Source organism: Lissotriton vulgaris, chromosome 5 (assembly GCF_964263255.1).
Source record: "Lissotriton vulgaris chromosome 5, aLisVul1.2, whole genome shotgun sequence".
NCBI classification, from domain to species: domain Eukaryota; kingdom Metazoa; phylum Chordata; class Amphibia; order Caudata; family Salamandridae; genus Lissotriton; species Lissotriton vulgaris.
In genome coordinates this window covers 1,355,974,364-1,355,988,335 of record NC_141693.1, presented here as the reverse complement: position 1 = coordinate 1,355,988,335, position 13,972 = coordinate 1,355,974,364, and the positions used below count along the sequence as shown (strand labels likewise).

General features: G+C 43.0%; 1 protein-coding gene across 3 annotated transcripts in view; it reads right to left on the bottom strand.

The window, feature by feature from the left end:
• The window catches only part of TRIM33 (tripartite motif containing 33), a 418,511-nt gene extending 407,605 nt beyond the window's left edge, over positions 1–10,906 (bottom strand). For 2 of the 3 annotated variants that reach the window (XM_086923291.1, XM_086923292.1), the window contains exon 1: positions 10,377–10,859. In XM_086923291.1, the coding sequence (XP_086779417.1) occupies positions 10,377–10,737 (361 nt within the window). In that variant the 5' untranslated portion in view covers positions 10,738–10,859. Of the gene's footprint in view, positions 1–10,376 lie in introns of all 3 variants that reach the window. The other variant, XM_086923290.1, reaches the window with a different exon arrangement.
• Between the last annotated feature and the right edge of the window lie 3,066 nt (positions 10,907–13,972).

The window sequence follows — 13,972 nt, the reverse complement described above, 5'->3', positions numbered from 1 at the left end:
ACATGTTTTAGTCCTACATTATACACCCAGTAGGATTATAAAATGGACACTGTAACGGGTTGTGGTGCCCCAGGTGACAGTTGTATGGTGCTGATATTTTACACGTTTGCTACCTGTAGAGCATTACCGGCTGCAAAAGAGGATATTTTGAGATTCTTTAATGATAATCTGAAGAAAAAATCATCCTTAAACTCGGTGTTAATCTTACCGGGGTTACAGGAAGGGGAGGGGCAAATCCCTTCTATTTATCTTAATGAACATTTTCAGACTATACATCGCCTCTGCCTGGTTGGATCCGAATCCACCCACATTTCTGCAATGGTTATCAAGGGTGATGGCAGTATATAACTTAGAAAAAGCGACTAACTCAAAGAGAGGAGTACGATCTTGGAAAAATGGGTTGAGAAGGTGAGCTCCTTTGACTGACTGAACAGAGATGGACTGGGCAGCCAGTTAGGGAAAAGGACCCGTTTAATTAGGAAAGAATTGACCCGCTGTTTTGGCTATGTAGTGAGATAAAGCGCACTAAGTACTTTAGATAGTACTTGTTGTCTCTCTACTTTTATGAAATGTTAAGTATCTTACATTCAATTTTCCAACCTATCAACTTATTTGTTTAGGTAAAGTGTACAGCTATGATGATTTAAGGTGAAATTATACGAGAGTGAAGTTTAATGTGTAAAGTCGGAAGGAGATGGTGTAGTCTGGACTGTTTTATATACAATATGCAAATAGCAATAACAAGTGTCAAAAAATCAACAACTATGCACGTTTAGTAATAACGGATCATTGGAGTACTCTACAATACTGTAAGCTACTGCCTGCAGCCCTTTGTGACATTTTTTTACGGGTTTAGACCCGATGATGAGATAGTTATGTCGTTTTTTGCTGTCCCACCTTACTTCAGATATATAATCATTATCTGCTTTTGTTGACACGTTATCTTTACCCTTTCTTTGTAGGACTATTATTTCACACTTTACATACCTATTCGCAACTACTGCCCTGTAAGAAGAAATATAAACTTTGTAACTTGGTTAGTGCCTACTCGTTTTCAGGTGATGTTTGAGTCACATCCTAGGATTAAGTGGCTGGATTATAATTCTCTGTACACTTAATAAATAATAGCAAGCTTGTTGATCTTACTGGGTGCACAGAAACATGTGGTGATTCATATTTAAATATAACACAATGACTTTGTGAAGGTTATTAGTCAAGAGTGACTTTTCCCAATAAGGTTTTGTGATTAATTTGCAGTGGTTACACCATAGAGTATGCTAGCTTTTGAAACATATGGTACAAATAATACTTCTCTCAGGTGAGCGACAAAGTGTTGATATAGGTATCAACAAAATACAAATTCTGTATCTGTTTAGAAGGCCTTCCTTCTCCTGTTTTCGTATTGAGGGTTCCAAATGTAGATGGTGTGTTACGTAATGCAGAATACTGTTTTTGTTATTACAATACCTCAACCTAAAACAGTGAATTGAATAATTTGAGGAATACTATGGACTGTCAACTCCATATACATTACCCTAAAGGAAATATTCTATCCTTTACTTTGCGTCTTATTTTTACACCAAATGCCTTACTATATGTCACTGGGAAGTCAACTGGAATACAAGTATGCGGAGATGAAACAAGTGATGGTTTAGAAAGATTTGCTGATGCTGCTCTTGATTTGTGAATAACAAAATTTGAGAAGACATGGATCTTCTGAAGAAAAGTTGACGGCTTTTCACCTTTTGAGCTCCAAGTGAAAGTACGTGTTCATGTTTTATATACCTAATTGCAAAATCTGTAAATGAATGTGAGACGAAATAGCCCAGCTGCCTTTTTCTTTCATTATATAGATTAAAATAAGGGCCCTTCAGACTACACCCATCAAACCTCCCTAAAAGAAAAATCCCAGCAATAATGGTCACCCACAGGTTTGTCAAAGGAAGTAGTCAAAACCAGAATTCTTCCTTACTAGAGTAATCTTTGAGATTTCATTAAACAAATGGCAAATTTACCGGCATTGCCATTGGCATGGTTTTCCAAGCCAACACCAAAACACTTGCCTGCTTGAGTAATCTGAGAGAATCCATTTAACGCAAAACCCATCTACAGGCTTTAATTTAACACAGTTTAATTTCAATCCCCTTACAAGCCTACTAGCGTAGACATGTTTTCACAATCGGTATGTCAGGACTAATGAGTTTATCGTAAATTAACAATATGAAAACAATAAACATGTGGCCTCTGAGGTGTTTTTCCAATGAACCAAAAAGGAATATAGCCTGGCGTGTTGTCATAATTGGGTGCCGCATAGGCTCTCACAAGGCAACTATTGGTGTAGTAATCAAATAACAAATGTCCTTTTGTCAAAATATACAAACCTTCCCAAAACAGTGTACCAAGGTTTCTCAAATGTGCAAAAAGTGCAAATCAGAAACCCAGAACATTTGTAACAGGGGGCAGTCAATAGCAAACCCCTTACTTGGAATGGTAATTTTGAGAGCTCCTGTAACAAAATGCCTACAAGCATTTACATAGTTTTAATATCAATCCATCCTTAAAGGCATATTGGCTTTAACATATGCTTTTCACAATAAATGCATGAGGCCTACTACCTGTCATTTGTAGATAATAAACCAATCAAGCCTGAAGCTTTGGTCAGTGGCTTGTCATCATAAGTATTTATGTTCGGCTGTGTTGACTATAAACTCTTACAAGCCCCATTTCAGTTGAAGCACTCAACTTCTGCCAAGCAACATCTGTACTAAGGGAATTTAACATTTTGGCGGAGCCCAAGTTCCTCTCTAACCAGTGCTTCTTAATTCTCTTTTTCTGCTGTTCATATAAGGCCAGGCAACAGCAGTACTAATCAAGCCAAACGTTTGCCACTGGATTCAAGCTAGCCTTGCTGATATGGGGTGTTATCCCGAAACCGGTCCCAGGATGCTTGTTTCGGGTCCAGGGAGACCTGGCTTGGCAGTTTGGGCTGGATTGTTCCCATTAAGCACGGGGTCAAGACTAATTTGCATATTGGCTGGGTCTGAACTGGGGTGGCGAACTTAGCTAAAGAACGATGATGGATTCAACTCAGATCTGCGACTGAGGGTGAATGCCCGAAAAGTTTCAGCACTCCGTCCATCATCTCCTTGCATTTGTTTAGACATAAAAGACAATCACAAAAGTGAAATTGCCCACTGAAGGCATCCAACATCATAAATACCCAAAATAGAGTAAGACACAGCAAGAAGACACATTGGCCTGGGAATATTTATTCTCTGCTCACTACCATGGGGTTTGGAACGGGATTCCTAGGATTGGTGTGTATTCTTTATGCTGACCAGTGGAGTGTGTAAAAATGGTGCAGGTGGTTTCTGATAAATTCCCTATCTACAGGGGCAAGAGAAACGAATTTGCCTTATCCCCTACCTCATATTTGCACATGCCATGGAACATTGGCCTGCCAGCCCCAAAACATGCAGTAGACTGGGGCATAGGTGAATATGATCTATATCCCATATAACCCTATTCCTGAGCAACTCAACTCGACACAAAGAAATTTTGAGTGTGCTGCTCCTCACTATTGGCCTTAGGCCAGCCCGTCTCCGTTATTTATCTGTAGCAGAGCTGTTAGCTCTTATGGTGTGCACTACCACTGCCTCTGTGGCTCCCAAGAGGAAATTGTTTATCCAAAACAATGAAAAATTCCACCCACTGTGGAAGAATGTCCAAAAAGTATTATATCTTGTTTTGTTTCTTCTTTATTCAATTTTCTTTTAGGCAGCCAACGCGTTTCGTTCAAAAGAACTTCATCAGGGCGTGCTGGCTGTGTCAAATGTGCACAGATATCACATCTCGTTTTTCTGTGTTCTACGTCCAAAATCAAAGTAAATGGCTAATGTGCCGAGCGAGAAAGTGGCGTCCTCTCCTGAGTCAAAGGCATCCGTATGGAAGTTTCATACGGACGCAGTGGTTGAAATGATCTATATCCCATAATCTCGTTATTCATAGTAGCTGTCCACATCTTCCTACGAAACATGGAATTGCCCCTCCCCGATCTAATGCGGAACGTGGAGGACTTTGGTTCTCTCTCTGGCTTACAGGCAAATTGGCACAAATCCTGTGTTTTTCCTCTGACACACACACCAACAAATGACCGTTTAGAACATCCGAAGTCATGCCAGCGGTGGCGTTATGATACCTTTGAGTATCAGGGTATGCAGAACAATCACTCAGGCCGAGACCTTAAGGTAGGCAATCTTGACATGACCGTCAGATTCATACGACGTTCGCTCCTCTATTTGCGTTCACTCCCACTGTCCCATCCCTATGACATTTCAGTATCAAAAATGCTCATACTTCCTTGATTGCTGTATTATTTTGCAGATCTACCTCTCGTGTTCCGTATGAGGGTTTTCTGTGACTTAGAAACAGTTTGCTGCTGGAGCTAATTTGGAGTTCCTGTCGCCGTTGGGTGGCGTTGACTTCTCTGCAGCGTCCACCCACGGATGGCGGGCACCAAACTTTGAGTTATACTATGCCGCAGCACAGTTACAGTAGCCCATGACTTGGCTGAGCGACCAAACATCCTGAATCTTTGCTTGTCCGCCTGGTCTGCAAGGACAGGCTATTTACACTTGGCTTTCTGACCCAGTTCTCTGTTCTACACTTGCTTCCTGTCAAATTGTAGTGGCCCGGACTTGCTGGCACATAGATCTACATGCCAAAGTCCCATCTCTACCGTAATCCCCCTCCATCCCAAAAGTGGGGCTTGCCATTACTGCACTGGACAATGCTATCTTTTGGCCCACGCATATGGACCGACGCTGCAATCACACAGACAGGGGATCTCTATAACGGGATATCTATAACGGGATATAACGGGATATCTATAACGGTAACGGGATATCTATAACGAGGGAACACTCATGTCATGACGGAAACATACAGATTGCATGCTGGTCAATTTATTTCGTATCATGTTCTGCGTCGGGTGGCCCATGAGACGTGGGATGCTGGGGAGGACGAGCTGCCACCATCCCCAGCTCTATCTACCTTACTGACGTCTGACTCCACAAGCCACGCTATAATGTTTTTGTACTCTGCTCTCAACACTACCCCACCTGACCGCGCAGTGAGGGCTCATTCTAGATGGGAAGCAGTGCTCCACCAACCGCTTACTGATGCACCCTGGGTTCGCACCGTACGGCTGACCAAGGACGTTTTCCGAAATCCCAGGTTTTGCTTCATCCAATTTAATTACAAACACCACACCTACCTTTCATCAATCCGTATTAAACGCATGTTCCCAACGACCACCCGGAATGCCCCCATGGCAAATTTCATAATGCAGATTTCTTACACATGGTATGGGCCTGAGCACCACTATCACAGACATGGACCGAGAGAACTTCACAATTGTGGTTGAACTATACACACACACACCCTTATCCCCCTCTCCTGAATCCTATCTACTGGGATTGAGACCTCACGCAAAAGGGGAATAAACACTTAACGCGTCATCAACCTGGCCTTTGTTCGGTATTAGCCAAATATAGCTATGGTGCGGAAATCAGTTTTTTGGCTCTCTGCAAGATTTATGGCAGTAGAGCTCTCTCAATGTTGACCTGTTTCTTCTCTCTCCTTTTCCTTCAGCTTTCCTGTATTCTTACCCCAACCTATTCTTTCCAGCTGATGGCGAGATAGTAACTCAACTGAAATCGTTATATGTAGGCCATGATTGCTAACTTACAGGTTGTGTATCTCGTTAAATCTATTTGTGTGTGTATGTGTTGAGGAACAAAATCGATTCTTTACTCTTATTGTAATCTTCGTGTTAGCATAATGTATCTATGCATGGTTTAGACTAATTAGTTACGTCAATACAGGAATTCTCTCACTCTTGCATGATATTTCTGTTTACACATGTTAAGAACCAAACAGACTCCATTTTGTTGTACGTACATTAGACTTGGACGGTGGTCACGTGCCATCCTCGAGCAACCGTAAGGCTCTGTTGGTTGAGTTACAAAGATAGCTGAATTCATACTATTCTTCCTCTGTTCTGAGACCCAAGGTTGCATCTGGTTTCAGAGGTGATAAGCGCATTCCTGGAGGCGCCTTACTCGTCCTCCCAGGCACCAAGAGGAAAGAGAGTCACCCCTCCTGACCCTCCCCAGTGATAGCAGAAGCAGACTTCTAAACGAGCTTTGTGTGCCATATATGGTCTTTCCTTTGAGCTACTGTGCCTATCCGTACTTTTCCATGTACGGTGATCTTATGTAATGCCACGAATGTATATATGCCATGTATTGAGTGTGAATCGTCAGTCTTTTCCACGTACTGGCTGGGTGACGTCAGAGAGGCTCCTCTATAGAGTATTGGTTGTTTAATAAACGATCGACTTTCCTTCACTGCCAACTGACTGATCATTTGGTAATATGTTAATTGGGGGCTATTGGTAGGTATAGCTCCACAGATTATTTTTGTAAAATGACTGTGTCTAAGATGTGAGGCATTAATGGGTTGTTATCCAAAGTGAGGTAGAAGAGTCAAATGTATTTTAAAACGAGGATTGGAATTAACATGTAGACTATCAAAATTCTCATCGAGTCCACTAGCGAAAACAAAACGAGTAATATAACTACTATTGTGTTTAAAGAGGTAATACACCAAGCAATACTAGACTGTTCTAATTATGAAAAAGGCCAATAGCCACCTAATAACTTGGCCAAGCAAGTGTTCCAGGTAGGGCATTTACTAGGTTGGCTCCACTACCCAAACTTTACATTTAAATACAGCACGCCTCCAAAATGAGATGTATAGGCATTCAATGTAGATTTTGGAAAAAAAGAAAACATTAATTTCACCTTCTATAGTTAACACAAGAATGCTGCTAAAGGTTTGAGTGATCAAGGATAAGGCCATGGCTATCCCTACCTTTAGGTACAGTTAAAAAAACATCTTCCACAAGGGGATAAACTTAGTAACTTTGGTTCAGTCAAGCACCGTAAGTGGGCAAAGAAATCCATCCTACCACCTCCCTATCGCAAGATTATGTTGTCCGCTTGACCCTACTCCGTTTTACCAGTATTTACATAAAAGTAAGGATTGTCTAAAAGAATAAATATACCCATCACAACAATGGAAAATTCTGAGTTCATGTTTTAACCCCTTCTATGCTCATGACGGAGCCGCTCCGTCATGAGCCTCGGTTGAGCTGTGCTCATGACGGAGCGGTTCCGTCATGGCCCGCTCGGCGCGAATTCCGCGCCTGCGCTGGACGTTCCAATGAGCGGGCGGGGCCATGACGGAACCGCTTCGTCATGAGCACAGCTCAACCGCGGCTCGTGACGGAGCGGCTCCGTCACGAGCATGCGAGCGCTGCTCGCCCCCCCCACCCCCTTAGCGCTGCGGCGGAATTCCCGCCGCAGCGAAGGGGTTAAAAAGATAGTTGAGTTGCAGTCAAGTATAATCTAAAGGTCAATGGTACCATTCAAACACAATAGATGGTCAATTTTAAAAGAACTCAAAAAAGCAGAGGAAAAAAATTTATAAAAATATAAAACCACATCTTCCCAACCAGGCAACAGCTCACACAGTAACAGGGCAAAAGGACACTACGAGGTTCACAGTAGTATATATATATATATATATATATATATATATATATATATATATAACAGAAACTATGTTTCAAGCAATTGAGTTGCTATCAAGCTTACAGTAAGCGTTTTTAAGGGCTTTTGACAGGCAACTCTTAACCACAAGCTCAAGATTTGGTTGGTGTTTGTGGATGAATATGTGGATAAATAGAAAATTAAACATTTGTTATTCTGCGGGTTGACAATGTTAATTTATTTTGTTTCTATCAATGAACCCAAAACAAGGTCTACAAAGAAAAAAAAACGAGCAAGACAGTGATCATCATCTTGTGTGCACTCATCCAACTATTGCAATTGGCTTGCACCTCAGTACATGTATGGCGTTAGCATAAAGTACCTTACCACACCGGAAACTGACGAATCATTACATCACTCACATTTGCCTTCAAGTGCAATTTATTTAATACACAATCTAGAAGTAAAGACTTATTAGAGAGCCCAGCTATTAGCACAAATCCAGTTGCCAAACCAGCAATTTACACAGTCGTTTTCAGTAAAGACCGATCAATGAAATTGGGAAACTTCACAGTAAGACAGGTCATGAAATACAACCAAAATATAATAACAAAAAATAAAGCAACACTGGTCCACTTTAGAAACAACAAAGATACATATTAGCAACTCAATTGCATTCAGCTAGACATTCAAACGAATTCTCTATCCTGTGAAAATTGAAAGCAGGTACCAACACATTATTACAGAACAAACAGAAGTAAGGATACAGATGAAAAAAATATCTCAAGAAAATGGTCAGATGTTAAGATATTAGTCAGTATGCAGATGCACTTCTCTTTTAAATTAAAAATAAAAAATGAAATATGTTATGAGGTAATACATTTTCAAAATGTTAAGTTTTTGCTGAAAACGTAACAGGCAAATATTGTTTCGACGCATTTTTTTAAGCAAGCGTTCCATGGAGTCCTGCAGCTTGGTACCGAAACGACCTTCTTTTGAACGTCTGATCGCTTGTGATGAAAATAGAAACGAGCTACTGGGCTGAATGCTCCTGTCCCTCGACAACACCAACGATATAGTGGACAAATGAAGAAAAAAATGCAAATATAGGACATCCTATTACATGACAACAATTTAGATTTACTTTAAATCACGCTGGGTATCCACATATTCTTCGTCCGACAAAAGTAGGGTTAGAGCATAACGTTACTAAACCTTCAGCAGCTACTAATGGTGTACTAAAAACATACCAAGTAGGAAGTTATGTTGAACAACTGTACATTAATCAGTACAGTAACACATGTGAAAACAAATTACCAACATCTTCGCAGCAATGAGCGCTCCAAAACATTTTTTAAAATGTCAACATACAGACCGAGTATGGTTTGGGTAGAACGGCAAGCATGATTGCATTGACATCTTTCTTTGCCTAGGGGATGTCACGACCAAATGCGCCCAAGTTGCACTCTTGACAGTTCAATATGGGGTCACTATTTGGAAAGAAAACCAATGCAAGGCTCCGCCCCTCATATCCTTCTCACTGTTGGATGCAAATAACCGTAAACTGAACATGCTCTTTGAAGCTTTCGATTTTCGCTCGTTACACAGGGGAACCTCGAACGGAAAAAAAGAGGGAAAAAACATCTAATCACTCATTACAGTGCAATGGTTATGCAACGAACAGATTCGACGTCTTCAATTAAAATTATGCTACCAACAACTGCCTTACTCACTGATTACAGTGATTGATTTTACTATTTTGATTAAAGCACTAGCACATAAGGGGTATTAAGAACAATTAAAACAGCTCCGACTTCTAACACCCACACTGAGTGCACAAAAACGATCATCTATCCACGGACAAATACTCTCAAAGTTACCTAGGGATAAATGAACAGAAATTAAAACGCGTGTTCAGAAAGAAAATCGTGTCTCCATTAGCGCCATTCACAGTAAACAGCAAAAAAGGCCCCAGAAAATATGTTTAAAAGTTTGTAATGGGTTCACATCGTTGATAGAACAATCACTAACTATGGTTTCGAATCTGAAAAAGATGCTGAGGTACAGTACTAATCACATTTGTGGGCGGATTTTTTCAGAGACAGTATCCTATCCAAAATATAAAACTGAAGGTAAAGTCCATCATTAAACTGCCCCGTCCTGACATACGACGAACGCTACGGTATACACTCCCTTCAAGCGAACTAACAGGTTACTCGCTCCAAAAGATCCCGAACTTCAGAGAAAAAAAAACTATCTGTTCAAGGAGGCCAGAGTGCACTCTGAGCACAAATCTGTGGGTACTCTTTCCGCCCCATAAAATAATTTAGAACAGCGACCATACTCCAAGCATCAAGGTGTCGGGGCGTTTAAAAATCAAATAATAATAAATACATTAAACAAAAAAAATAGCGGGAGCTACTTCGCACCCCGCAAACACGCACCCCTAAACAAAACAGTGACAGCTCTTTAAATCGCCGAGCTGTAGATTTAACCCACCGCAATCACAAAGCAATGAGATCAGTACCCACGCTCCCCAAAAAAGACAGGCATCTTTAACAGATCACGCCCACTACCTTCTCAAACAAACTGTCAAAGCACTGGTACACTACCTACAACAAAAGTATTGGTTATCTGAAAATGAGTATGTACTAGGTAACCTTTGATCACTATCATACCAGACAACAGTATTTGGTTGGCTCTTTAAAAAGAGATCATGTCGTCTGCTAGGCAATGCTCCCTAGCCGGCGTACTGCTTACCTTGTTGGATGTCACCATTACTGCCTCCAGGAAGGGCCACGCTTAGCTGCCTCTCCGGTTCGGGGAGGCAGCGACGGCAGAAGGAGTGCAAGCAGGGCAGCAACTTAGGCTCAGCTTCCCGGCTCTGGAGGCTCTGCTTGCACACGGCGCAAGTATCCAGTAGGTTCACAGACAAGGCAGCTGCTGCCACCGGTGGAGCTGGAGGGCTTCCCTCCCCTTCTACAGGCAAAACGCCCGATTGCTTTTCGGCGCTCTCGGCCTCCTCCGGGGCGAGAGATTCGGGCTCAGGGGCAGCTCCACCCCCACCACTTTCGACGCTCACCGAGCTTTCGCACTCCCCGCCGCCTTTGTTTTCCGCCATGTTTTTCCTCTTTGAACCCCGACTGACCGTTTCACGTTACCACCAGGGCACGTACGCCAAGAAGCGAACGGGCAGCGCGCTGACGCAAACACTCGGCCCAGACGCTGGCACAGTACGCCGATGATGCTGAGAAGACCGGGCAAACGTGGATGGTTCGCTACGCATGCGCAATACACAGAGCCGTCTGACGCTTCCAGTAGTTCTGCCGCCATGTCTGATGTAGTCCTTACCCCTTTACTTCTCAGTTGACATTTTTATTCAAACCGAAACTCAGTTATTTCTAACGCCACCTGTATAGATGTTGCTCATATAATGTGGATGGTTGTCAGAGATGCAGGACTGCAAACTTGCCAATATTCGGTATTACCAAATAGAGGTTTCAAACTATTAGTTAACATAATGGTAGCCCCAAAAATTATTTCACCGTGACATCGCAGGAAATCGTATGGTGACATTGGATCCAGATTGGAGCAAACGACTGTGTGGCATTCTACCCAAATTGCACTAAGCTTAACAAATCATAAACCTGAGTTTTAGGTACTGCAACGCAGTGAGCATTTTCCTCATATGCCCTGTGCCCATTTGGAGGGCCAAAGGCAGAAATTGGCTACTGGGCCCCAACCTGGTGGCTGACATCATTTGCCCTGCTGGCCTTAGTACTATGGCTTTGCACTCTGAGCTAAGCACACCCCACCCTTTCCACATGTAACTTCAGGGTAATGGACAAAGGGTGATTGTGGGGAGATAAAAGCCATGCACGCAAAAGTAAGCCAACAGACATAACTTTTTCTTGCAGCTCAGTGTTTATTTTTTGAATAAGCGTAATGTACTTGTGACATCTTTGGCGTGGTATATTCCCCCAAACATTTTACATTCACCCCTCCTGTTTTGCTGACATTGTTTTTGTTGGCTTTAGGACTCTGTGCACTTTACATCTGCTAACCAGTGCTAAAGTGCTTGTCCTCCCTCCTTAAAACATGCTGAAATTGGCATCTACCTGAACGGCACACTTAATTTATTTGTAAATCCGTTGTAGTTGGTACTATATGTATGTACTCAAAGCTTGTAAATTAAAAGCTATTAGTCGGTCTGCATTTCCTATTGTGCCATCCACAAAAAAATAACACTTTAAAACGTCTCAGGCCTGCCACTGCAGCCTGTATGCAGTTTTAAACTGCCACTTTGACCTGGAAAAATAAACCTTTTAGAAAGTTAGTTGCAGTTAACAAGAAAATCTGAGTATCACCAGGAATCTTGGGTACGTACAAGTACAAGAAACACTGGACCTACAGTTGAAAACAATGCAATAAATACAAACCAAATGGATATTTTAGTAATTGGTTATAATAAATCATATATAAAGCACTTTTATAAAATTAAATAAAAGGTCAATATTTTAAGAATCCCCTTATATTTTCTGGGCGCTATTTCCCGCCAGTTATAATTTTTAATTTGGGATATCTGTAAGCCATACTCCAGTGGAAAAGATATCACAGTTACAATAATGTTACCTGTTTATTCGAGCTATCTGGATTCCGGGACAGAGGGTACTCCTCCTGAAGTAAAGGTGAAAATCCAGAAGTATGGGTTCCTCGTGACTGGGAACAGATCTGTTTGCACCAATACTCTGCCACCTGTGACGAATGCCAATGCGAAGTTCTGGTGAAACCAACCTGCTCTTCGTGTCAATAACAGCCCACAACGACCGGCAATGCAAGACCTGCATTTCGCGGGACAGCAATGGTAACCCGCTATGACTGCCAACACGATGCTCCAGCAGCGACCATCCACAACGCTTCCCTGGCTGGCTCTTCATGTTACAGCAATGACCATCTGTGACTACCAGCCTGCTCTTTGCGCTACAGCGTAGATTGTCCGCGGTGCTCAGCCTGCTCTACGCAGACTCCTCCACAGCTAATGAAATGCATCCTGCCAGACTTGGAAGGTCATTTTATCGCTGGACTAACCTACAGCCTGATTCATGAAAACCGGAATCTGCGATTCTCAATTAGCGAAAAATAGCGAATCGCTATTGAGAAATCGCAGATCGGAATTCATGATGTTTAGCGATAAAAAAAGCGAATCGCACGCGGCCGCAAAAGCCGTTTGCGATTTTCGATAATCACAGAAAAATCGCTATTTCCGGCTACATCCGTGTCGGGATTGCGATATCGCAAATAGCGATATCGCTAATTGCGAGATCGCAAAATCGCGAGATCGGGAAAACGGGAAGTCGCATTTCGAGCACAGTGATGACATCACAACCAGGAAGCAGAAAGTTCCACCCCCATTCACCACAGTGAGGCAGACCTCGAGTCAGCAACTGGGAGAGCTCCTGCTATTCTGTTTGGATTCCAACTCTGAAAGTACATTGCTGCAATGTCTGAGGATGCAGTTCCTGGGCCCAGCAACACCACAGGGCGGAAAAGAAAGTTAACATTTTCCGAGCAGGAGCTGGAGCATTTGATAGAAGGGGTGCTGGCCAACCACTCCAAACTGTTTGGCAAGGACTCTAAGAGGGTGGCAGAGCAGGAAAAACGGAGGATCTGGCAGGGAATCGCGTCCACGGTAAACTCTGTGGGTGTGGCTGATAGGTCACTGGACGAACTAAAAAAACGCTGGTACGACCTCCGAGGTCGTGCCAAAGAGAAGGTGGCTGAGCGGTTTGGAGAGGCATCGGGCACTGGAGGGGGAGGACCTACAGTCCCCCCAAATACAGCCTTGGAGGACCAAGTAGAAGACACGCTGGAGAGGGAGGCGTGCATTGGAGTGACTCGTCTGGACTCCTCCCGCCCCACCCAAGACATCCAAGGTTAGTGGCATGCGACTGCGACCCTGTCCCCTATGAATGTCCATGACCATATAGCCTCCCATAATGTTCCATAGTCATGCCATTGTTGCACATCAGGTAATGCCCGAAGCATTGTGGGACATGTAGTGTGGCCACAATGTAGAAGTACCACAATGCAGCCAGACAGGTTCCAAAGTACGCAAAGCCATAGCCAGTCAGGGAATGTCACCCAGCATGCATGTGGCAATTGCACGTGTGACAGATACATGCAACTAATGAACGTCCACTTACCCTCACAGGTGGCGCAGACAGCAGCGACAGCGAGAGGCTGCAAATAGATAAGGAGGCCCAGGATGAGGAGGAGGTGGCGCCACACACACAGACACCAGCCCCTGCCGCAGCTACAACACCATCAGCCAGGTCCACCAGCAGTGTGCCTCCTGC